At 28.3% G+C, this 24,367-nt stretch overlaps 2 protein-coding genes across 2 annotated transcripts; both read left to right on the forward strand.

The window, feature by feature from the left end:
- The first annotated feature begins 9,556 nt into the window (after positions 1-9,556).
- LOC124837769 (FCS-Like Zinc finger 15-like) lies at positions 9,557-10,612 on the forward strand. Its single transcript, XM_047313234.2, has 2 exons — positions 9,557-9,859; positions 10,111-10,612. Exons 1-2 carry the CDS (start codon positions 9,648-9,650, stop codon positions 10,295-10,297), a joined length of 399 nt encoding a protein of 132 aa, XP_047169190.2. The 5' UTR covers positions 9,557-9,647; the 3' UTR covers positions 10,298-10,612.
- A 5,828-nt stretch (positions 10,613-16,440) lies between these two features.
- On the forward strand, positions 16,441-24,252 carry LOC124837766 (peroxisomal fatty acid beta-oxidation multifunctional protein MFP2-like). The gene is made up of 18 exons (XM_047313230.2): positions 16,441-16,631; positions 17,151-17,222; positions 17,835-17,900; positions 17,986-18,039; positions 18,121-18,188; positions 18,266-18,347; positions 18,717-18,772; positions 19,074-19,376; positions 19,464-19,550; positions 20,842-21,016; positions 21,135-21,256; positions 21,361-21,524; positions 21,603-21,857; positions 21,937-22,058; positions 22,192-22,313; positions 22,432-22,580; positions 22,659-22,797; positions 24,040-24,252. Exons 1-18 carry the CDS (start codon positions 16,532-16,534, stop codon positions 24,073-24,075), a joined length of 2,172 nt encoding a protein of 723 aa, XP_047169186.1. The 5' UTR covers positions 16,441-16,531; the 3' UTR covers positions 24,076-24,252.
- The last annotated feature ends 115 nt before the right edge of the window (positions 24,253-24,367 follow it).

Below are 24,367 nucleotides of genomic sequence, written 5' to 3' on the forward strand. Positions count from 1 at the left end.
ATAAAAATTATTCAAATATCAATCTATAATATATAATATATAATATATAATATATAATATATAATATATAATATATAATATATAATATATAATATATAATATATAATATATAATATATAATATATAATATATAATATATAATATATAATATATAATATATAATATATAATATATAATATATAATATATAATATATAATATATAATATATAATATATAATATATAATATATAATATATAATATATAATATATAATATATAATATATAATATATAATATATAATATATAATATATAATATATGAGGATATTTTTGTCAACTAAAATTTGATACAGATTACATAAGTTAGCAAACTCCTATATATAAATATGAAAATTTAACAATATTTAAAAATTATCTTCAATAAAAGACTTATTATGACTTGAAAATAATTCTTCTTTATAATCTTAAAATGTAATTATATAAAATGTATGCATTGAAAAATTAAAATTATATGTACATGTTAACTGAATCATAAAATAAATTATGTAATTTTGAATTTAAGGTGTAATTATGTTTAGGTTAATTATTCATTTTAATTTTCATTTTTTTACTTCATTCGGTTCTTAACTTTTTAGAAATATTGAATTGAAATTTTAATTTTGTATTTTTGTGAAAGATACTTAATGTAACATCTTCAATTAAAATGATGTTAATTATGTTTGAAACTGTTACATGTTAAATTCTGATTATCAAACTCTGATTTATTTTTTATTTAGAAGATACGGCATGACAAAATCAAATGATTGATTTTAACATGTAACAAATTAATTTTAATGTGATATTTTCAAAGTGTTAATGACAATTTAACGAGAAAAAATATTTTTAACACAAAAATAGATATTCAATAAAGTAAAAAATTAATATAAAAACTAAAACCAAACAAAAAATATAAATTAAAACTCAAATTAAATTTACAGCGTATTGAAAAATAGATGTGTAAGCATAGTATGTGAGTGAAAATTTTGAGATGAGAATGGTAGGATTTACGAAAGAGAACGAAGTGAAGGAACATAAACTTAAACCTATAAAATCCGGCACGACAAGGACAGCAGCGAAGGTGGCGCCGGCTTCTTATAAAGAATCTTTCGTACTGTACTCTCTGTCTCTGTGGATCCTACCACAACGCTAATCTAATCACCTACACCTACTACTATCACCTATTATTTATACTTTTATATATATATATATATATATATATATATATATATATATATATATATATATAACCTTAATTTTGAAATTTCAACGTCTAAATCAAATGATATTTTGACAACATTTTAAAATTTACGTGTTATTTTGTTATTAGTCTATGTTGATGTTTATGATTATTATTATTAATTGTGGAGTAATTTTAGATCAGTCACTGAATGACACGTAAATAATATAAAAATGTTGTCCAAAAATACTGTAAAAGTATTATTATCCTAAATCAAAAGTGTTTGGAATAAATTACATGTTAGTGTTTGATAAAAAATATATGATTAATATATATTTTTATTAAATAGTATGTAAAACCACGTCAGCAACAAAAATTAAACAAGATCTAAAAGTAAATACTAAAATAATAAAATCTGAAATTTAAAAGATCAAAAAGACCAATTTTTTTTCAAACTAAGAGAGTATATACAAAGACTATATATAGCATAATCAAGCCTTAAAATAATGCATAATACACAAAAATACATAGTATACAATTGTATTTTTAAATAGTACAAAGCTATTCTCCATATAACTTATTTATTATCAACTTGATTTAATCATCTAAACAAATAACATATTTGTTCATTTCATTTCATTCTCTTTTTTCTCCTTTACTTCTTTCCCCCTTATTTCATAACTCCTAATAAACAAAAGTTAAAACTTACTTTGAAGTGTATATGGACGTGCACAAGTAAAATTAACAATGTTACTTAAATTACATAAATTCTAATTTTTTATATATATATATTATAATTTTGGTGAGTTTATAAAAAAAAATACCGGAAAACATAATTCCAATGAAACTTGAATTAAATTTACATAAATTATTGACATTCTTTTTAATGAAATATTTTAAGAGAATAGATTGTTAGATGTTATCTTGGTGTAATATTCAACTTTTTCATGTGAAATTAAGATTTATATCTGAATTTCTAATATTTTTTTCTTTTTTATATTGTTGTTATATTACAACAAAATATATTTACTTCAAACTTTAATAAGAAAGATTTATGATATAAGAAACCCTCACGTAAGGTCATATGGTGTCTCGTCTTACTTGATCACTAGAATGAACTTTCAATACAAATAAAACTTAAATTCAATTGATATAAAGATTTGATACTATTTACAACATAAAAATTTAAAACAATAAATTTATAAGTTTTTGTTTTTATATAATATTTAATTTTTTCATGTAAAATTATACTTAATTGAATTTCGAATAAATATTTATGTTGATTATAAGTGGTATAATTTAGCTAACATATTAGATTGTTAATAAAATATATGAGCTCAATAATTGGATATTAATTTAGTATAGATAATAAGAATGCTGAGAAAATATAAACAAAGAAACATTCTTCAAAACTTAATACAACATCATTTTAAAAACAAATTAATTTATATATTCAACAACCATCTTTTAAATCATTCTCATAATAATTCGACTAATCGTGTCATTTAAATTTAATATTTTAAATTAGATTATTAAAATATTAATGTGATATATGTAGAGAGGTTCACCTCCCATACACATATATACATAGACAGATCTCCTCACTGGTAAGATATGTCTGTTTTGGATCAAAATCTCACGGATTTGTTTTTGGTATCATTTTAAAAGGTCTCTTATCAATGAAGGTATTTTATATGTATATAAACTCATGTTCATATCTTATTTTATCCGATGTGGGACTTTGTTTGTAGTCAATAATATAAAAAAAAATTTCAATAATGCATATATTTGATAAAAATATAATGAAATAACAAATCACTACATATATAACCTTTAATTAAGTGAAACAACAATACAGTCACATGAAAACTTAAATATAACTTCAAATACAAATTTTATACAAGTCACGGTTGATTAATCTCTACATTTCTGTAAGGTATTTATTCAATCGAGTTTCATTGGTTGGATTGAATCTGACCTAAATCAAATTAACTCACACTTATACGAGTTTAATATAAGAAATCTCATAACCTAATGTGATACATACTTTTATATATGTTATTAACAAATTACACTGTGTTCTGTTTTTCTTTAGGACTTGACTAATAAATTTACTCAAAACTTTAAATTAATTTTTGCAGAGATTGTATTGTTTTATTTAATTATATTTATATTTAAAAATTACAATATTTTTAACAAAAAATATTTTTAAAGTTTTGTTCCAATACCAAACTCAATCCAACTAAAAAACATTTTGAGTTGAATATAACAAATAAATAAAAAACAAACATAAAATTTTATTTAATAAATTAGGAAACACCCTTCAGTTTCATATTTTATATATGGTTTTTGTTCCTATTTTGTTGCATGAATATCGGTCAAGATTAGTTCAACCATAACACGGGAAAACGCACTTAATGAGAATCTACACTTCCTGTTATCAAGCACATAATAGTTTGACAAACTACAATTACATTATAAATATACATAGATAATGCATTTATATATATATATATATATATATATATATATATATATATATATATATATATATATATATATATATACATTTATTTATTTATTAATCTTCAAATGGTCGACAGCTACAACCATGCAAAAATAATTGAGCTAACGGTAAGCAATTTAATGACAAGCGACAAAGTGAAACTTATAAATCAAGGCAGGTAATGGCCAAACATCATCTAAAAAATATCTATATTTTGGATTGTAGGATTTGGATTAATGTTCAATATTAATATTATTTAGAAGGTAGAAGATTTTAATATTAAAATTAGTTTAAATTTAATTGTTTAGATATAATTAAATATATAATAAATGCAATTACATACCTTATTTTTCAAATATATTATTATAAATTTTAGAGTTGACATTTAATTAACAATGACCTAGTACAATTAAATTGATAATAGTCACACTTTATCTTAAATCGCTTAATATTATGACTGATTTTTTTGAAGACTATTAGTTCAGTCTCATTTTCTGACCTTACAATCGCAATAGTCGTTCATGAAAAAGTATGACCAATGACGAATTATTTAAATTGTAGTTTGACTATAAAATAATACGGATATATTTATATATTATTGTTTTTTATTGGATATAAAAACACACACACACACACATATATATATATATATATATATATATATATATATTATTTTTTTGCTTATTTATGTCAAAATTCATTTATTTATTTTTCTCTATTTCGTTTTTTTATCATATCACACTTTTTGTGATTTGTCATTGAAATATTTTCACCTTATTAACTATAACTACAATTCTTTGATGGAATAAAAATCTCAATTTCAATTTAATTATGTGTGAATTTATGAACACATGAAATTGACTTTTCACTTATGCACTTATTCTCCTAACAGATACGAAAGTTTTTTTACACATCAAATCCAGACAAATTATAATAAATAAGTCAACGTAAATTAGTTAGTTTTATGAATTTTCAAATAAATTTAAAATGTATTCTATATTATATATGATCTATTTTAATCATATTTATTTAGATTTATTGTGGTATCTAGGGATGGCAAAAAAATCCGCGCCCGCGGATATCCGCGGATAAAATCCACGACGGATAGTTGATACCCGCGGATATTTACTACCCGCAATCCGCGGGTAGCGGATATTTTAATACCCGCTTATAAAAGGGTCAGGTGCGGATATTATACTATCCGTACCCGCGGATATCCGCTACCCGCAAAAAATAAAAATAAAAATTTAATTTACATTTTATTAAGTTAAATTTAATTAAAATTAACATTAATTTATATTTTACAATATTAAATTTAATTAAAATTTATATTTAATTTAATTTATATTATATTTTATGTATTTTTTATAATTTTATTTAAATTTTATTTTAATAATTTATTAAAATATATATTATTTTAATATTTGCGGGTATCCGCGGATATCCACGGGTATCCGCGGGTTTTAAAATATACGCGGATATTTTTTAAGCGGGTATCCGTACGGGTAGCGGGTCGGGTAGCGGGTGGATTTTTTTTTGTCGGGTCGGGTTGCGGGTAGGCACTATCCGTACCCGACCCGATCCGTTGTCATCCCTAGTGGTATCATTGTTAAGTCTTTAATTATATATTACTCATAAATACTTTTTGGGATATGCGTTACTTATTTAATTTTAAAATTATTTATAGTCATAGACCTACATTATTGTTTAAATAGAGATTTGTAGGGGTAGATGGCCTTGAGGTAGTAATCTTTGTTTTCTTTTGATTGTATACAGTATATGTTCTTTTACATGGATAAAAATATCACACTTATTTTAACTGCTTCATTTATTTATATTTGTTTTTATCCATAAAAAATATTATTTATAAAGATGTCTAAACTTTGATTTGATAAGATATAAAATCTCGCATTAACAACTATTATAAATAAATAAGCTTTTTTATTCAAAGAGACTTATAAGAGTTTCCACACTCTTTCGGTCAATAATTTAAACTAGAATTGTCAAAATAAATCACAACCCGCAAGCTAATCCGATCTATCATAGGTTTGAGTCGGGTTGGATTTAAAAAAATTATATTTTTTTTATGCGGTCATATTTCAACCCGACTCATGCGGGTTGAACCTGTGATGGGTCGGGTTGGCCCACCAACTCACCTACCTAATTTTATTTTATTAAAATTTAATTTTAATTTTATAAAAAAATATTTATTATTTTGTTTTTGCTTGAAAAAATTATTTAGGTTATTTATTTTCAAAATTAATTAAACACATATGTTAGGAGTGAAGTTTGTTTATATTTGAATTCTAGAAAGTTTGTAACTTCTTTTAATTTTAAAAAAATTGTAATGAAGTGAGCTGAGCCAACGTGTTTACTCACCAATCCGTGATGGGTTAGACTGAGTTCGAATTTTTCTAGCTCGCTAATAAATGAGGCAGGTTGGATTGGCTCTAACTCGTGGTGGGCCGGGCCGGATAGTCCGTTTTGACAACTCTAATTTGAACACATGTTATAGAAATCCTAAACAAACTAATATTTATCTTGAATCATTTTGAAACAAATTTTAAATTTTAAATGACACCTAAATTTTAAATTTTGAAACAAATGTGTCATTTAACTCATTTTAAATTTTACACCTACATTATCTTTTGTTTATATTATTTGGTTAATGTACAATATTTTTGTGGGTCAATTTAATATTATACTTTACCCTTTAAATTAAATAGAATTATGAAGTGGATTAAAAATAAAATTACTATTTTAATGTAAGCTGTACATGTATAAATTGTATAGAATAAAAAAAGGATTTATAAATGGAATAAAGTTTTATATATACTAATGGAAAAGAGACTATACCTCTTTGTTTTTTAAACGAATAACAGTCAGTGAATGATCTGTATAATATTATAGTGTTAAAAAATGCGAATGACTTATAATGTATTATATGTTGAATTGCCTATGCACTTTCATATTTGATTTTTTATTTTTTATTTAAAAATATGATTAAAGATAAGATAGAACATTAGGTATGTGTTTCAAAGAATATAATTCTCCTTATAAGCATTTTTTTAATTTACAAACAATCCTTTTAATTTTAAACATCTATATATATATATATATATATATATATATATATATATATATATATATTGTTTATAAATAAGTTTTTTAAATATAAAAGTAATATGTATTAATTACAAATTAATTTATAAAATAAAATTAATACTAAAATTTGTTTTCTAATATATTATTATTGTCCATTGAAATATTAAAGTAAAGATATAGGAGGAGTGAGAAAACCTTTTAGTTTTGAAGGAGTTAAATGCACCTTCTGAAGTAAAAATAAAGATTGATACTATCTCCTCTCTACAAATTTTCTTTCTCTAGACTGCACAAATCATCGTCAGGCCTCTTCTTTCCTTTCCACCTTCATTAATTGATAATTAAAGTTTCAGATTTTGCAAGATAATCACAGGAGCCAAATTTTATTAAAAACTATTTGAATCCTTCAAAATAATCACAATGTCACCTTTTAATTTACATTTCTTACACTAGATTCAAATTATTTGTTATTTATTTTTAAAGATTATTTAAAGTTAGGACACAATTATATCTTAGTAATACAGGATTTACTAATCGGTATTCATTAATTTTCTTGAAGCAATGAGTTAATAAGTTATAAATTATAACTTATAATTGTTGTTATTCTAAACTGTAACTTTATAATATATTGTTTATTAAAAGAATATAATCGTCCTTAACAAATTTCTATTTTATTTACTAGTTCGTTATAAGCGATACAATACCGATTAAATTAGGCTATAAATTATGAATTTTGAGAGGAAATTGACTTCATTCCTCGGATTAAAAAAAATCTCAACTTAATTTTTTTTAATCATATATATAGTTCTATTTCTCACTTTTTTTTAAATAAGTCTTGACTTATTTTTATTTTTGAAAAATTAAAATAATTGGATCATTGTCGTTATTTTGTACCAATACTATTAGAAAGATATCACTTGTCAATTTATCAAATTGTGGTTTTTTTAAATATTTAAAAAATAATAATTTTTTTTATTTTTTTAAATTGTCATATTTGATGTTGTGTGACAATGACATTGTAACGTTGCATTAGTCTCAATTTAGTTTCTTTATTTTTATTTTGTTTTAATTTAGTTTTAAATTTTTTAAAAATTAAACAATTTTATAATTTTCTAAATTCAAACAAAATTTAAATTATATAAATTTTTACAAATATTTTTATTAAAATCGATATTCTTATTAAATATTTTTAATAAGATTTAGTTTATTTATATTTATATTTAGTTAATTATATAAATGTTAATTATATTAAATTTATATTTAATTAATTATACAAGCGAGAGATTTATTTAAAAAAAAGTCCCTAGAAATAGGTTTCAACTAAAAAAATTAGAATTTACTTTTGAAAAGTATTCCAAGTCTTCAAATCTAGAGCTTAATGTTTAAATGAATTAAGGAAGAGCAAAACGAAATTCATTTTAAACATTAAATAAAAAAGCATTATTAAATTTAAATATATTATAATTTGAATCACATTTAAACAAGTTTGTTTATGAACCTCTGGAGTGATTCGAAGAAAAAGGATAAATGGGTAACCAAATTTAGTTGAGTGAGTAAAGATTAGACTTATATCCTAAGACTTAATGAAATGTTAATGATGATTAAGACTTATATATACCTAATCATAAAAAGTCTTTGACATTCAACTCACTTGGACTTTTCTTATCATATAAAGAAAACATGGATCCACATTACCCTATGTGGGTGTACTAAAAAAGACAGAGAGAAAAACCCTAAGGGTGTGTTCTTTTGGGTGTATTTGGGAGAGATGATTTGGGGGAGATGATTTGAATGGATTTGAAGATAATTTTTTAGTTGTTTTTTTGAGTGGATTTGTGGTTAATTGAGAGTGGATTTGGAAATAAAGTTTGTGAGAATTAGTGTAGGATTTGATTGATGTGATAGATTTTAGAAATTAGTTTAATTGATAAAAAAATAAAGATTACCAAAATGCCCCTAGGTATAAAAGTATTATAAAATGTTATTTTGTAATGTTTTATTTAATTGTAAAAATGTTTATGAAGAGAAAAAAATTATGAATATTTTATAATTATGCATTTGCTGAGTACGGTTCAAATGAAACCCAATAAGTTAATACATGTTAATATATTATGCATGCTTTATTCAATGTTTCTGGAATTATAGAATTATCAGATAAACATAGATAACTTTTCATCCCAAATCGTCTCAAATCTTTCCAAAACTACAAAACCCGGAAAAAACAATAATCCGCACAAATCATTTCTTATCCTTACTTTTTCATCCTCGCAAATTATACAAATTGAACAGCGTTTAATCCGCAAAACCATTCTTGCAAATTGACGATTACAATAAATCACCCAATCGAACATAGGCTAAGATATAGTGTTTATCTTGAACATCAAAGTTCAAAGACAGTCACACAAATCATGCACTGCTTCAACTAAAAGGTCTCACAAAAGTTAAATGTCACTGGACACTCACTCACTCATTCATTCCCCTCTTCTCACTTTCCTTCTTTTCTTTACCACCAAAAAGATCAGCTCATCCATCCAAGAATCAATGATGGATACCCTAAGCCAAAATGCTGCTACCAAACACATTAACACAAAAGGACAAAACGCACCCAGTTTTCTTCCTTCACCAAAAATATTTCCCAAACTAAAATCCACCCTTACGTGGCATTTCCATACCCAAACTAGTCAGATCTCTTCTTACTGCTCTATAGCTGTACGGGACCCACTCTTCTCCCTTCCTACTGTTCTATCCTTCTTCTTCCCTTCTATTTATTATGCTCTTTCCTCCGCCATTTTTCATACACGATTTATTATAAGAGTAACATAAGAAAACCCCTAGAATGAAACATGGTTGGTCTCAGCGTAGTGCTCGAAGTTCAGAAGCCTTGTATCAATAAAAAGACACCTCAAGTCATTAACAAAACCACCATTCTGTCTACCACCACCACCCACAGAAAACCAGCCCTTCCTCCTTCTCCTTTTCAGTCCCCCACTTTTCTAGATCAATGCTTTCTCTGTGGGAAGACACTCTCGCCAGGGAAAGATATCTACATGTACAAGTGAGTCCTTTTAATCAAAAGATACAAGAACTCACCATACCCTTCTCTCTCTCTTTATGTTTCTTTTTTCCTTGATCCATATAACCTACATTATTTAGTCTGTTGGATATAATAAGACTTTTACTTTTGTTGTTGTGCTGTTATTTTTAGTCTAAGTTCAGATCTTGTGATGTCTGGATCTTTTGTTTGTTTATCGATGTTATTGAAGTTGTTTTTTCTTTCGGGGTGTGGTTGAAATACGAACATTGTAGAGGGGACAGGGCATTTTGCAGCGTGGAGTGCAGATGCAAGCAGATTTTTTGGGACGAGGAAGAAGCTATTAAGAAAGAGAAGTGTTCTTTGGCTGCAATGAGGCCGACGTCGTCTTCGTACTCATCTTCTTCGAGTTCACGTCATCACCGGAAAGAAACAAGAAACCGTGGTGTTGGGTTTTTTTAAGGAAGAAATGATGAGAAACGGGAGGATTGTAATTTTTTGCACTCGCATTCCAGTTTTACCCACTATTTATTTTGTTAATGACGGCAGAGGGCTTGTCCTTTTTGCTTCCTAGTATGAAGCCAAAATGTCCTTTCAGCTTTTTATTTTTTGGGGTCCAACTTCTGGCTGTGCCAACGCTGAGACCTGATGAGGGGTGGCATTGCGATGCTTTCGTTCTGTTGCTCAGAAACCGAACCCACACAGAAACACTTCCATGTTTTGTCTTTTATTTCATTTTTAGTTGCTGACAGTTGGAAGGGTATTTCTGGCATCTTATCATGGTTGCTTTCTGAAATCAAGCAAGTCCTATTAGTCTTCCTTGTTAATCAAAACTTAAACTCATTGTTTAATGGGTATACGAAGCAATTGGGTTGGATGGTCATGGTCATCGAAAGTGATGGTGCACTTATACTTGCAACAAAACCAATTTGCAATGTGAATTTCTGAAGTGATTTTGAGAAGGGTAATTAATTAAGCTTAAATTCAGTTCTTAATAGACTGATCTGAAATATTAATAGTGGAAGGTGATTGATTGATTGACAGTGAGTGGATTATCCTTGGGGGTTGTGGCATGAAAGAGCGGTGATTGTTTTTAAGCAAAATGACAATGGAATACAGTGATCAAGTTTCCATGCATTTGTGAAGTTGTCGGGGTAAGTACGAATGCCACATTTGTAGTTAGGTATGCAATGTTTCACATTTCTAGCTATCTCTCTCAGGTGCTCATGGAACGCGTATACTATGTTACCACGCTAATTAAATATCAAATTATAAATGTATTGTATATTTTAAATTTAAAAATCATTTTTTTTTATAAAAATTAGGCTCAAGTCTCATTAATACTAGTAAATCTTCTTGAAAGGATCCATCGTTTATCTCTATTCATACATGTTAACCCAATGTCATTGAACACGTACAAAGAACCAAAATTAAGTCAATTTTAGATTCAAATAAGTTTAATGACGTACAGGTTTAATTAAGATTGGACTCAAATAACCTTAGTGGTTTAATATGTGCTAATTTATGGGGTAAATATTTATTTCATTAAATTTGAATTATTATATTTTCGGAAGGAGAATTTCTTTCATTAAAAAGAAGGAAGGTAAGGTCCTTTTACATAGGTGGAGTTGAATTAGGTTAGACTTCGTACTCGTTAACCGGTCTAATTAAAATAATTTCAGTTGTGTTGGATTTGTACACTTTTTTTTACCAAATCTAAATTGAATTAATATTATAAAGCTGTGAATTTAGCTGGATGGAGTTGATGAGTGTAAAAAGGAACAAAAAAAATATTTTTTATTTTAAAAAGTGATTAACGGTTTTATTGAAACAAATTCAATAAATACTTGTTTAAAAGAAAATAAATTGATTCAGAGGTAAAAATACATGACTTTTTTTATGCAGTGTTTAAAATTTAATTCCAAAATTAACAACTCTTTTTACGATTTTGTGGTTGAAGTTTGACACTACCAATAAAAACTCATTCATCTTTCTATAAAAAAAACTCTTTCGTTTATAATAAATTATTCTTACAAGGAAAAATATATTTTCATTTTTTAATATGAATGAAAACTATAGAGAAATTTAAACTTGTATTGAATTTATCACTAAAGTAAAAATGGATAGAGTTTTCAAATATGCCATGAAAGCGTACAATATGCATAAAGTAGTTTAGAAACTCACAAATAGTTTCTCCGTTATAAATATTCTAGAGAATAAGTGGACAACAATAGATGCAACTTTTCTAGATTTTCATTTTTATATATTGTGTGCAATAATAAATTAAAATTTAAAATATATAATGTCAGAAATAGGTGGCATTGAATCTATTAGTTCAGTAGCAAAACAATATGATTAAGTATGGTGGTGAAATATAACTAAACATATTTTTATAATTGATTGTGTTACATATCTAATTTTGATTTTCTTATGCTACAATTATAGAATTTTCATTTATTTTAACTAGTTTTTTGTTCTCAATTTAAATAAGGTTATCCTTCATGTCAAGCATCGCCCATGTCTGGTTCCACATCCGAGCAGATGTGGCAAATTGCTTCAGAAGCTACCTAGCCTTAGTCCTGTACTTTCAATATTAATGTGATTTGAAATACAACCATACATCCAATGCACAAATACCAAACACCGTTAAGTTATACATGCCAAGAGATTGAATGAAAAATGAAGATAGTGATATATAAATTTCGAGATAAATTTTACTTTTACTTATTATTGAAATACAAAAAGACGTTCGACAGAGACAGAAATTCGTAATCCTACTCTAGTCTCAACGAAAACAATATAAATAAATAAATAAATATATATATATATATATATATATATATATATATATATATATTAATATATTTAAAATAACTTTTCTTTAAATAATTTGATGTAAAAAGTATACTAAAATAAATTATTTTATAAAATATAAAAAATAAAATAAAATTTATTTCATTTATTATTTGAACATTTTTTTTTTCTTTTTCTCTCATATTTTGTTACGTTAAATCTTATGTCTCGTATAAGTCATCATGGGAGCTTTTTTCATGACTTTCAATTTTTCTTCCTGTATCTTCAAATTTTACTTGATGTTGAATATGCTCTTATATATATATATATATATATATATATATATATATATATATATATATATATATATATATATATATTAATTATTAGCTAAAAAAGTAATTATTGTTTATTAAATTTATTTATGGTGAAAAGTATATATTTATCGGTTCTTGCAACTCAAGTCACTTTCACTTTTAGAAACAACTTTAGGCTCTATTGGTTTAAGATGATTTACTGTTTCAGAAGATTGTGAAACACGAATTTGTAAAGAATCATTGTGTTTGCTTCTAAAGATTTGAAATTGAATTGATGCACTGATTTGAGGATAAGTGTAATATCCCATCTCCCTGATGAGAGAAGATTTACGGGAGGAAAAATGTATTTTACAATACTATCCCCAATGGATTATTTCCCACGTGCAACTTATTTACATTTCCAAGGTGCAATTGATTTTATGTTGTAATTGAAAAGATAACAGTAGTTCATTTGTGCTTCACAAAATAAAAATAATAATAATAATGACAAAATGATACAATTTTTTTCATGTTAATTTTTTTAATAATAATTTTTACAATTATATATAATATTAACAATTATAATTTTATATTATTTTTATTATTAAAGATATTTTGGTAATCTTTCATTTTTATCAATTAAACAATTCTTTTATCTATCACATTGGTCAAATTCTACATTAATTTCACAAACTTTACTTTTAAATCCATTTTTACCCACTTCCAAATCTCTTAAAAAAAACAATAATCAATTCATTATCGAATTTCTTCAAATCTATTCACCTGTTCTTCTCCAAATCTATCTTCTAAAAGGAACACAACTTTAATGATGTGGTGTTTTACACATAATGAATTTAACAATGTCTAAGCCAAAGAGAGGACAAATATTGCAAGGTTGGTGACGAGATTAGTAAAGGTTTAAATAATTTTTAGTATATCGAATTAAGGTGAGAAGTAAAAGTTAAAAACTTTCAATTACTAGAAAGAAAAAATGTTTTGATCGAAAAATAAAACTAAACCCATCTTAAGGATGTTCCCAACTCATTCTACTCAAGGCTTTTGGGATAGAGGATTTTAAAAACTTCCGTTAAGTAGGTCATTAAAATAGAACTTAGTTTTAAATAAGGCTCGAGTTAAGCATGTAGTGAATTAAGATGACAAGTATATGGAGTAGGTCATAAGGAGAGAGTGTGAAATTGTCGAGGTTAACTAGCTGAAACACTAAATGGGGGCAGTTGAGGGACAAAGTGTATGAAGGGGAAGTTGAATCGGTGATTTGGTGTTAGGTGCAGCGTGTGTGGCCTTTGTGGCAGCGGAGGAGAAGATGACGGATAAATGCCCCTGTTAGGGTTTTTAATAAATTTTTAATGGAGGACGAGGTGGGATTTCATAATTTATGGAGTGCACAAAGAAAAAAAAGGTGCAGTAAGAAATCCCTTGCTTATAAAAAAATAATTGTCCACTTACTAAAGTTGAGGGAGCCCATATCCAACCAATTGACATCTGAAAGTCCTTTATCAGTCTAACGACGTACGTGTAAGAAAATTATCAATCTTTGTAAACACTACTTTACTTCAAAGATAATTTTTGAAATCTGTGTTATAGATAAATAATTTTAATTATTTTCACAAAACTCTCAACGGAAAAAGTATCAATTAACAAAGATATTTTTATTTTTGTAATAATCATATTCACGTTTTGATAATTAAAAATGAATAATATCTTTTAGAAATATTCCTCTATAAATATTTATATTTATAATAAATCACACAACTTGTTAATATTATAGCTTTTTCATCAAAATACTATTCTTAAAATTGTTTATAATTTATTTATTTATATTATATTTACACAGGATACGAGAAAATGTAACCGATGGAATTTTATACATAATCCATCCTTTATGTTTTTTTTCAAAAGCATTACAAATTGTATATTTAAGTAATAATAATAAGGCATAATTACATCTTGTAATTTTAGTTAATTATCTATAACCTTTTTATAGGCTTAGACATAAAACAATAAAATTAATGATTTTTCTACTCTATCAGAAGAATAAATATACAAGGGCTTTATTAAATATATTTTAATAGTGATTTAACCTATTTTCTAGAACTAAAAATTGAATTAAATTACTGATAATTAAAATTAAAATTATCAAAAACTATAAAAAAATTGAAAATATGAAATTATAAAGAAAAGTAAATATTAAAATCAAGAATTTCGTAAAATATAGAATCCAAAATTATGACTAAGTATAATAATTTTATAAATTAAATGATCCAAAATTTATAAATTTATTTTTAAGTATAAGTAAATAATAATTTAATATTCTCTTGAAATGTTTGATAGTTATTGGCAGTATTTTTTTATTTTTAGTGCACCTTGAAAATATCAATCGCGTTTTATCTTATCTGTTCGAGTCCATACCCGCTATATATTTTATCTTACATTTAGTTATCTTTTAAAAAATGATTTTTCCTGTCTGTATGTCGGAAAGTATAAAATTGGAAAGTATCTGAAAAATCAAAGGAAAGGTAATGGATATACTTTTACAAGTATATTACTCGTATATGTATTTATTAAATTAACTTCTATAAAAGTTAAAATTAAAGTAAGGAAACGTTATAGAATTTAATATCAAATAGGCATAGTTTTAACGTTAATTAATAATAAAGAAATTTATAAAATACAGAATAAATTAAAGATATAAAATTTATTCTGTCTTTTTAATTTTATATCTTTCCTTTTTATATTTATTCTGTCTTTTTATATCTTTCCTTATTAATGATGTTGAAAAAAAAACATATTAAATTATTGCTTTTTAAAACAAAATGTCACATAATTAAAAATATAATTTTGAAACAAACTAAAAAATAGTTGGATAAAATAAATTATTAAATCCAAAGAAAGTTTATGACATGAACTAAAAAAATCTAATAATATGAGTATGAAAAAGTGTAAATATATTTTGGTAATAGATTATTGTTGTTCGAAAAAATGTTAAATTTTTTTTTATCTTTGAAGTATCACAATTAATTGTAATCAATAATAAATAAAACAACTTATATTTTGTACTAATTTATTTTGAAGTACATAACCTTTATTTTCATCTATTTCTCATTTTTTTATTCTACTCTCTCTTATTTTTCTCTCAACTAAACCAAACATCAGAGGAGTGATGGTAAAAATAGAGAAAACATTAATTATTGATTATTTTTCTAAACTCTACTAATGGAAATTAACAATTTGACAGTAAATTTAGTAAATAAATAACAATTATTGTGAGTATAAATTAAGATAATTATTATGGAATTAACTAATGTAATATAAGCTACCATTTGTAATTAGTTAAATTAGAAGGTAAAATTAGAAAAGCTATTTCTGAAGTTGAGTGAGAATTTTTTGCTTAAAAGAAGAGAGTAGTTGATGGGTGTGAAGTTGAGACTGGATGGTGTGATGTGATGTATTGTTATATAGTACTTATTTATTATTTGGATTAGAGCCAAGTTTTTCCTACTTAACAGGTCATTCCGTTCACGACACTTGTTGTTATTTCATATCAAATCTGAATAATCGAAAACCAGAGGAATCGCATCACAGCACAATGGGTAGCAGAAGAGGGCACACGCAAATGGAGGTTGGCTCCGACGGGGTTGCCGTCATCACCATCGTCAATCCTCCCGTCAATTCCCTCTCCTTTGACGGTAGACACTTTCGCTTCTTCTTTTAGCTCGGAAACCATTTCTTCATCGTCTCTTAAGTGCTTCTTTGATTTCTAGTTCCACTGCGAGTTAACTCAAGTCTCTCATGATTTGTTGTGCCTTCAGTCATGAATTCTGAAAAACGAATTGATTTTAACTTCAAACAGCTTGGAACAGTCTTTTTAAGCTGGATTAAGAATTTGACTAATAACTTCAAAATCAATTTTATTGAGATTAATTTTGCCAGCAATCACCCAGGCACACACTAGATTGTATGGACTGCGTGTTTTCTCGCCAATCTTGACGATCACGTGATAGTAGAACATTGCTTTGATATTTATATAACGGATTTGGGATTGCTCCGTGAAATTAACCAACGTTTTTCTGATTAACACCACTGCATGTTGTGAAATTTGATGTGTGTTTCGATGTGCATATTTTTAAGTATCATTTTAAATTTTCTATTACTTATTATTGCTTTATGTTGCTCATCTGTCTCCCTGTGTCTCTTCTTGTCTCTAGTATTGCACGGTTTAAAGGAGAGTTTTGACCAGGCGATAAAGAGGAACGATGTCAAGGCAATTGTCGTTACAGGTATTGTGATTTGCTTTTGGCCATAACAGTTTCTAAGCTTGGCGCGGGGAAGGAACAACACTTAAGTTTGCTCAATTTATAACAAGATAGAATCCGTAATTAGGTAGGATTTGATATTGAAAGAAGTAACCATGATTTGGAAGGGACAACGTAAAACAAATAAATTTCTTAGAAGTAATTTGTTCTAAGGGATCAATGTAAAACCAAAACTTTGAATAAGAAGAAGATAAGGTGATAAATAGCCACCAATTGAGCCTATAACCTTTTACATAAGTCCCCACCCTTCTTAGCAATGACCAACTGACAACTTAGGATATATTTATCCCTGTCAAATTACAAGTACCTGATCAAATGAAGTGCTGTTATACAAATGTTAGTAATAGTTTTGACTTTCAACCATCTAGAATAGTCATTCTCACTCAACTCGACTAACTTTGATGACATGATTTTGACATTTTGATAAACACAGAATGTTCAAACTCCAAAACACTAATTACAATTGAGAAGTACAAAAGGGAAAAGAAAAATGAAGCAGCAGGCTAGTTGTCGTGCTTCACCAAAGATATTTTTCGGCCAACTTCACATAATTATAACTCAATCTTGTCACATTAGGTGCAAAGGGAAAATTTTCTGGAGGTTTTGATATTTCTGCATTTGGTGGCATTCAAGAGGCCAAAGGTACTTTAACAATTTTGGGTGACTTTCTAAATTTCAATAATTGACATGCGCACTAATTTTCTAACTCTTTCCTCCCCTCTTATAGAGCGTCCAAAACCTGGTTTGATATCAGTAGAAATCATCACTGATACTATTGAAGGTACTTCGCTTTTTTGAAATTCTTTATTTTTTATTTGTTTTCATTTAGTTATATGTTAATTTTTTTCGCTTAATTTTTCAGCGGCTAGGAAACCATCGGTTGCTGCCATTGATGGCCTTGCCTTGGGTGGGGGTTTAGAAGTTGCAATGGTACACATTATCAACTAGTTAGGAAGAAACATTTCCTCTTATTTTTCTGCAAAATTTACTAATTCTTTCTCGTATAGGCATGCAATGCTCGGTTATCAACTCCAACTTCTCAATTAGGCTTACCTGAACTTCAGCTTGGAATAATTCCAGGATTTGGAGGTACTAACTGAGTACTCCCTATTTTTATAAAATTAACTTGTATTTTGTGTATGAATTCAAATTAAATTATTCTGTATACATAACTTTTTTATTATTTATTTTGAAAACATACTTCTAACCTTCATGACTGGACATTGTTGAGTGACATGAGCTACAGAGGAAAGCTGATTGAATATCAAGTTTTACATGTTTTTAATGAAGTTATGAACTAACTAAAAGTTTGGTTAAATACCTTAATTCGAACATTTGACAGGGCTAGAATAATTTGTAAAAAGAAGTTAGACAATGAGTAACAGTATCTTGTAACTAAATGTTGTCCTCACTATATTTTTCTTTAGTATTGCTAACTTGAATTTTAAATTGTCTTAGGAACGCAGCGGCTTCCTCGTCTTGTTGGTTTGCCAAAGGCACTTGAGATGATACTGGTATACTACATTTTATGCTTCCGTTTTATAACTTTGCTATTCTGTTAAATGTGAAGAAGGTATCTGAAAAACTGGTATATTCAAACTCAAGGTTGGTTATCAGTCTAACAGCATTGCACTTCTATGTTTGAAATTTGTTGGATAGACATATCACCAAATATTTTGGTTTAGTTTTTCACTTTGAGTGGAATTATACTTTCCATTTTAACAGAGATTATTCATGATTAGTGGTGTGGTTTCAATGTGCTTGCCTAGTGATTTTCAATTAACTTTTTTAACACTTTCTTCTTAAAATATCCAGGCTTCAAAACCAGTAAGAGGGAAGGAGGCTTTTAGTTTGGGGCTTGTAGATGGTTTAGTGCAACCTAATGATTTGGTAAACACTGCACGCCAGTGGGCCTTGGATATATTGGGCCATCGACGACCATGGGTTGCTAGTCTTTATAAGACCGACAAATTAGAACCCCTTGGGGAAGCAAGAGAGATTTTGAAATTTGCACGAGCTCAGGCCCGACAGCGGGCTCCTAACCTCTATCATCCTTTGGTTTGCATTGATGTTATTGAGGCAGGAATAGTGGCTGGTCCACGTGCAGGACTCTGGAAGGTTGTTATCTGTCTACACCAGTATATTCTTTTCCCCTTCATATTACTGTTGCGTAAATATGTATGACATTGTGTTTAATATTTGTAGGAAGCCGAAGCCTTCGAAAAACTTGTGCAGTCAGATACTTGCAAAAGCTTAGTTCACCTATTTTTTGCTCAAAGAGGAACAACCAAGGTTTGTTTGGGTTGTGTCTTAATTTTACCTTTGCTTTTCCAATTCAAGAAACAAAACTATCTATTAAGACAGAAATAGCTTATATTTTTTTAATACCATACTTTAAACTTTTAACAGAAAGGTTAAATGTTGTCAAAGTATTTAGTGTTTGGACATAATTGAAAAGAGACACAAAAATCACTGAGAGTAGCTTCTGCCTCAGATGTGGTGAGAGGTTGTTGATATACGTTAACAGATGATTTTCAAATATCCACTTAATTTCTACATGTTGTATTTAATTTAGTTAATGTTTTGAAAAGAAAGACTCTTCTACTCTTTTCTCTCTCCTATGTCCATAACCCTTGGGTGTGGAACTAAAGGACCTTTTTTAAATTTTTTAATCAATGATTAGTATGGGATGTTCAGTGGAGTACACAAAGGATTTGGTTCTTCCCCATTGGAAAAGGTACCTTTCAAGGAATGGTTCCCCGAGTGCTTAAGTGGTTATTGGTACTGGATTTTGTTAATCGGTGTCTTAGAAAGAATTATCTATGGAGTGGTGGACTAGAAAGGATAGTGAAGCATCATAGAGTCCAATCGTCAGGACATCAACTCTAAGCCCATTTTCTAGTATCAAATGCTTGATGGAATATTAAGTGCTTTCCTTCACCCCCTTGGTAACTAACTTTTGACACACTTCCTTATCGTTTGTTATCTTTTCTTGAACACTTCCACTTAAGCCCTACGGGTTCAAAACTTTGATTCACTGAAGACTGCTCGGTAACCTTACTTATCTTCGGATACATCTCATGTCAAATGAAACTAGCATTACTTTGTCATTCCCAATCACCCTTCCAACTCATCTTGAAACGTATCTTAAATTTGAAAGTGGGGTTTTCTTGCCAGAGGTTTTATTGGATTGTTTAAAAGTTGCATATTCTCTATAATAAGGTTTGGGCAATCCACCAACCTTGAGCTAACTTTTGGGATTAGGTTAGGCTTGATGTTGGGTCACTTGCAAATATTCAATCTTGCAAACTTCAAACTATATGTATCATCCTAGAGCTTGATATGAGGCAAAGTTAAGATGAGAGACATTATCTAGGAATATAGTCATACTCCTTATAATGTTTGGGCAATCCTCCCCTCCGTGACCTTGATTTTGGAGTCCAGTTAGGTTCGATTCATCCTTTTTATAAAGACAATGGTTTTGAAGCTGCATTAACTATCCTGTCCTGTCGAGGTCTAATTTTTTTTTTTTTTGTATAAATACGAGAAAGACAAATTTCCTGATACCTTGTGTCACGGACAGGTACCTGGGGTTACGGATCGTGGTCTGGTTCCTAGACAGATCAAGAAGGTTGCCATCCTTGGTGGAGGACTAATGGGGTCTGGAATAGCAACAGCTTTAATTCTTAGCAACTATCCTATCATCTTGAAAGAAATAAATGGGAAATTCTTAGATGCTGGTATCAATAGGATTAAAGGTGAGAATAGATTCTTAAGAGTTGGCTCTCTCCAGTTCCTATTCAATCTGCATTTTTAACTAAGGAATAGATGATGCTGTTTTCCTGTTTTAATGTAATGTTTTTTCACTATGAACAGCAAACTTAAAGAGCCGTGTCAAGAAAGGTAAAATGACCAAGGAAAATTTTGAAAAGGCCATCTCTCTTGTAACCGGTTCCCTTAACTATGAAAGCTTCAGAGATGTGGACATGGTCATAGAGGTTGTATAATGAAACTCCAAAATATATTTCCTTATTTACCGTCCTCAAGGTTATGGTTGCATGTTATGGAAGTTATGAACTTTTGGTGTTTGATATTTCGACAGGCTGTTATTGAGAATGTGTCCTTGAAGCAGCAGATCTTTGTTGATCTTGAAAAGTATTGTCCACCTCATTGTATACTTGCAAGTAACACTTCCACGATTGACTTGAACTTGATCGGAGAGAAGATTAAATCCAAAGATCGAATTGTTGGAGCCCATTTCTTCAGGTGGTATCTTGTATCTGGAAACTACTTTTTACCCTGCAATGTCTTTTTGATCTAAACTTCTGACTTGTGCTTACTTAGTCCTGCACATATTATGCCACTTTTGGAAATTGTACGTACAAAGCAGACCTCTCCCCAAGTGATAGTTGACGTACTAGATATTTCAAAAAAGATAAAGAAAACACCAGTGGTGGTTGGAAACTGCACTGGATTTGCTGTTAATCGGATGTTCTTCCCGTACACGCAAGTAGCTCTCTTGCTTGTTGAACGTGGTGCAGATGTTTATCAAATTGATAGGGTAATCACCAAATTTGGAATGCCCATGGGGCCTTTCAGGTATTAATTCTCGGATAAGATATTTATATTCTTAATCAATTCATGAAGAGCCTGGTTTGTTACATATTTACTTGTGCAGATTGGTTGACCTTGTTGGATTTGGTGTGGCAATTGCTACTGGCTCGCAATTTATTCAGAATTTTCCTGAGCGAACATATAAATCAATGCTTATCCCACTTCTACAAGAGGATAAGAGAGCCGGTAAAGATAAACACTGCATCAATTGGAATTTTGATGAGATATCTGTGTGGAATGATTTACTAACAATGAAATGCTCAGTCATATTCTACTGAACTAATTCATGAACAATCTTTGTTTAACACATTTCTAACAGGTGAAACAACTCGCAAAGGGTTTTACTTGTATGATGATAAACGCAGGGCTAGTCCTGATCCGGAATTGAAGAACTATATTGAGAAGGCAAGCGGCATTTCTGGAGTCTCTGTTGATCCTAAGGTATTTTCTACTTTCCCTAATTCATAGCATATTTGTTGGCTGTAGGAAACAAAATTTGAAGTTTGATTTGTTTTTAAATTTCCATTGGATCTGATGTTTTTAATCTGAACCTGGACAGCTCGCGAAATTACAAGAAAAGGATATCATAGAGATGATATTCTTTCCTGTGGTGAATGAGGCTTGTCGTGTCCTTGATGAAGGTATTGCGGTCAAAGCAGCAGATCTCGATATTTCTGCTATCATGGGCATGGGGTTTCCACCTTACAGGTTTGTCTTATTATTTATTTGACACTCTTATCAAAAAACTGTGTACTTGTTCTAAAATTTTGAGGTCGATTTCGTTAGGGGAGGCATCATATTCTGGGCTGATTCTTTTGGATCGAAGTACATATATTCAAGATTAGAAAAATGGTCAGAGTTGTATGGAGAATTCTTCAAGCCCTGTGCGTACTTGGCTGCTAGAGCCGCCAAAGGAATTCCTCTGGTGAGTAAAACTATGCTCATTTATTTCCATTTCATTTCATACAAAACAACTTGTTATTCCAGGAGCGTTTAGCCAATGTCTCTTTGGTCATTGGCATTAGGTTGGGATTATGTGCAAATTGTTCTTTCCCACGATAGTTTTTTTGCAGCATTATTAGATCTGTTTTTAACTCAAGAAAAGATAGAAACTTAAGGTAACTTCGTTATCTAAAGGGCAATTCAGTAACACATTGCATCAGTAGCCAGAAAATCAAGATCATCTATTATAGTTAACTCCTTTGCTTTATTAACTGCTTTAAACTCTTAGTGAAGCAAACAAGCCTCAAGTTTATGCCCTTAAGGAAATAACCAACACCTTATTTTAGCCCTTTTGCTTTAGTTTACAACATTCCAGAATTCGTTCTGGCCATCCCTCTTCGTCGTGACTGTGTACACTTAATATAGTTCCTTGAAATTTTGTGTAGAATAACTTGCAAAAGTTTATTTATTGATGTGGTTAAACATATACTGCAGTCCCTAAACATATGCCTAATGAATGACTTGTTGTACGTATACAGACCAAATTAAATTGTTTTAAGAGAGTTAACTTCCGATGTACGATGATAGGGTGAAACTTGTAATATTTGTATGTATAATGATCAATTTAATAAAATTTTACTTATAAAGTCCAATATAAAAATTTGTAACATAAATACTAAATTATATATTTAGCTTTTTTATATTTTCTCCCTACATATAACGAAAGCACATTTTAGCTTAAAATAATAATTGTCACACAAAAAGTTGCACTTTTGAGAAACTACAAAAATAAAGATAAGCAAAATAGAGGGTTCACGGCATTTAAATATGAATGTTATTACTGCCTGCTTCAATTCAAAATACCGCCTATCGTTTTACTCCAATTACAAGCATATTTGGAGAACATCAGCATTTTAAGACACAGGTAACAAAAAAATAGTTGTAACTTTTCCATTTAAAATTTGGAAAAAATATTACGAAATATTTTTTTTATAAATCAATTTATGTATGACTGAATTTTAATTTATGGAAAAATTGATTTTATTTTATTATTGGATTTATATAAGTTAATTTTTCTAGGAAAAAACTGATTTTTTTCTGATTTTTCTTTTATAATAATGTTTATTGGGAAATTGTTGTAAAAATAGCTTGTCACTTCCCCAATAACTGACAGTGTCTTGCGTTATTTTTGCCTTCTAATGCCTTTTGTACTATTGTATTGCAGAGTGCCCCTGTGGAGCAGGCAAAGTCACGGATGTAAGAAATAAACAGCTCATCAAGTGTTACTCTATTGCATCTACCTTTTCTCCTTTCAAATGGTGGGAATATAGTGGTGACTTTAGAAATACCTAAATAATGTATGATGAGAAAATATTTAAACAACTCAATTCTTTGGTCAATAAAAGTATCTAGTTTAGATAGACTTGTTTCTTCTCTATATCCATGATTATGTTTATTTCTCGGTTTAATATCTATTTTTGTTTTATTATTTGTTAGTTTTGTTTAAAGTGTTTTTTTTTTGAATTGATCAAAGTAGTTTTATTTTTTTTTAA

The sequence above is a fragment of the Vigna umbellata genome, chromosome 1 (genome assembly GCF_029865625.1).
Source record: "Vigna umbellata cultivar VRB3 chromosome 1, Vumbellata_1.0, whole genome shotgun sequence".
Lineage (NCBI taxonomy): Eukaryota > Viridiplantae > Streptophyta > Magnoliopsida > Fabales > Fabaceae > Vigna > Vigna umbellata.

Excerpts from the sequence above, each read along its gene's own strand:
- LOC124837766 (XM_047313230.2), top strand. The coding sequence starts at position 16,532 with ATGGGTAGCAGAAGAGGGCACACGCAAATGGAGGTTGGCTCCGACGGG. Across the intron at positions 22,059-22,191 it reads ACAAGAGGATAAGAGAGCCG|GTGAAACAACTCGCAAAGGG; the intron begins GTAAAGATAAAC and ends CATTTCTAACAG. Across the intron at positions 22,581-22,658 it reads ATGGGGTTTCCACCTTACAG|GGGAGGCATCATATTCTGGG; the intron begins GTTTGTCTTATT and ends CGATTTCGTTAG.
- LOC124837769 (XM_047313234.2), top strand. The coding sequence starts at position 9,648 with ATGGTTGGTCTCAGCGTAGTGCTCGAAGTTCAGAAGCCTTGTATCAAT. Across the intron at positions 9,860-10,110 it reads AAAGATATCTACATGTACAA|AGGGGACAGGGCATTTTGCA; the intron begins GTGAGTCCTTTT and ends CGAACATTGTAG.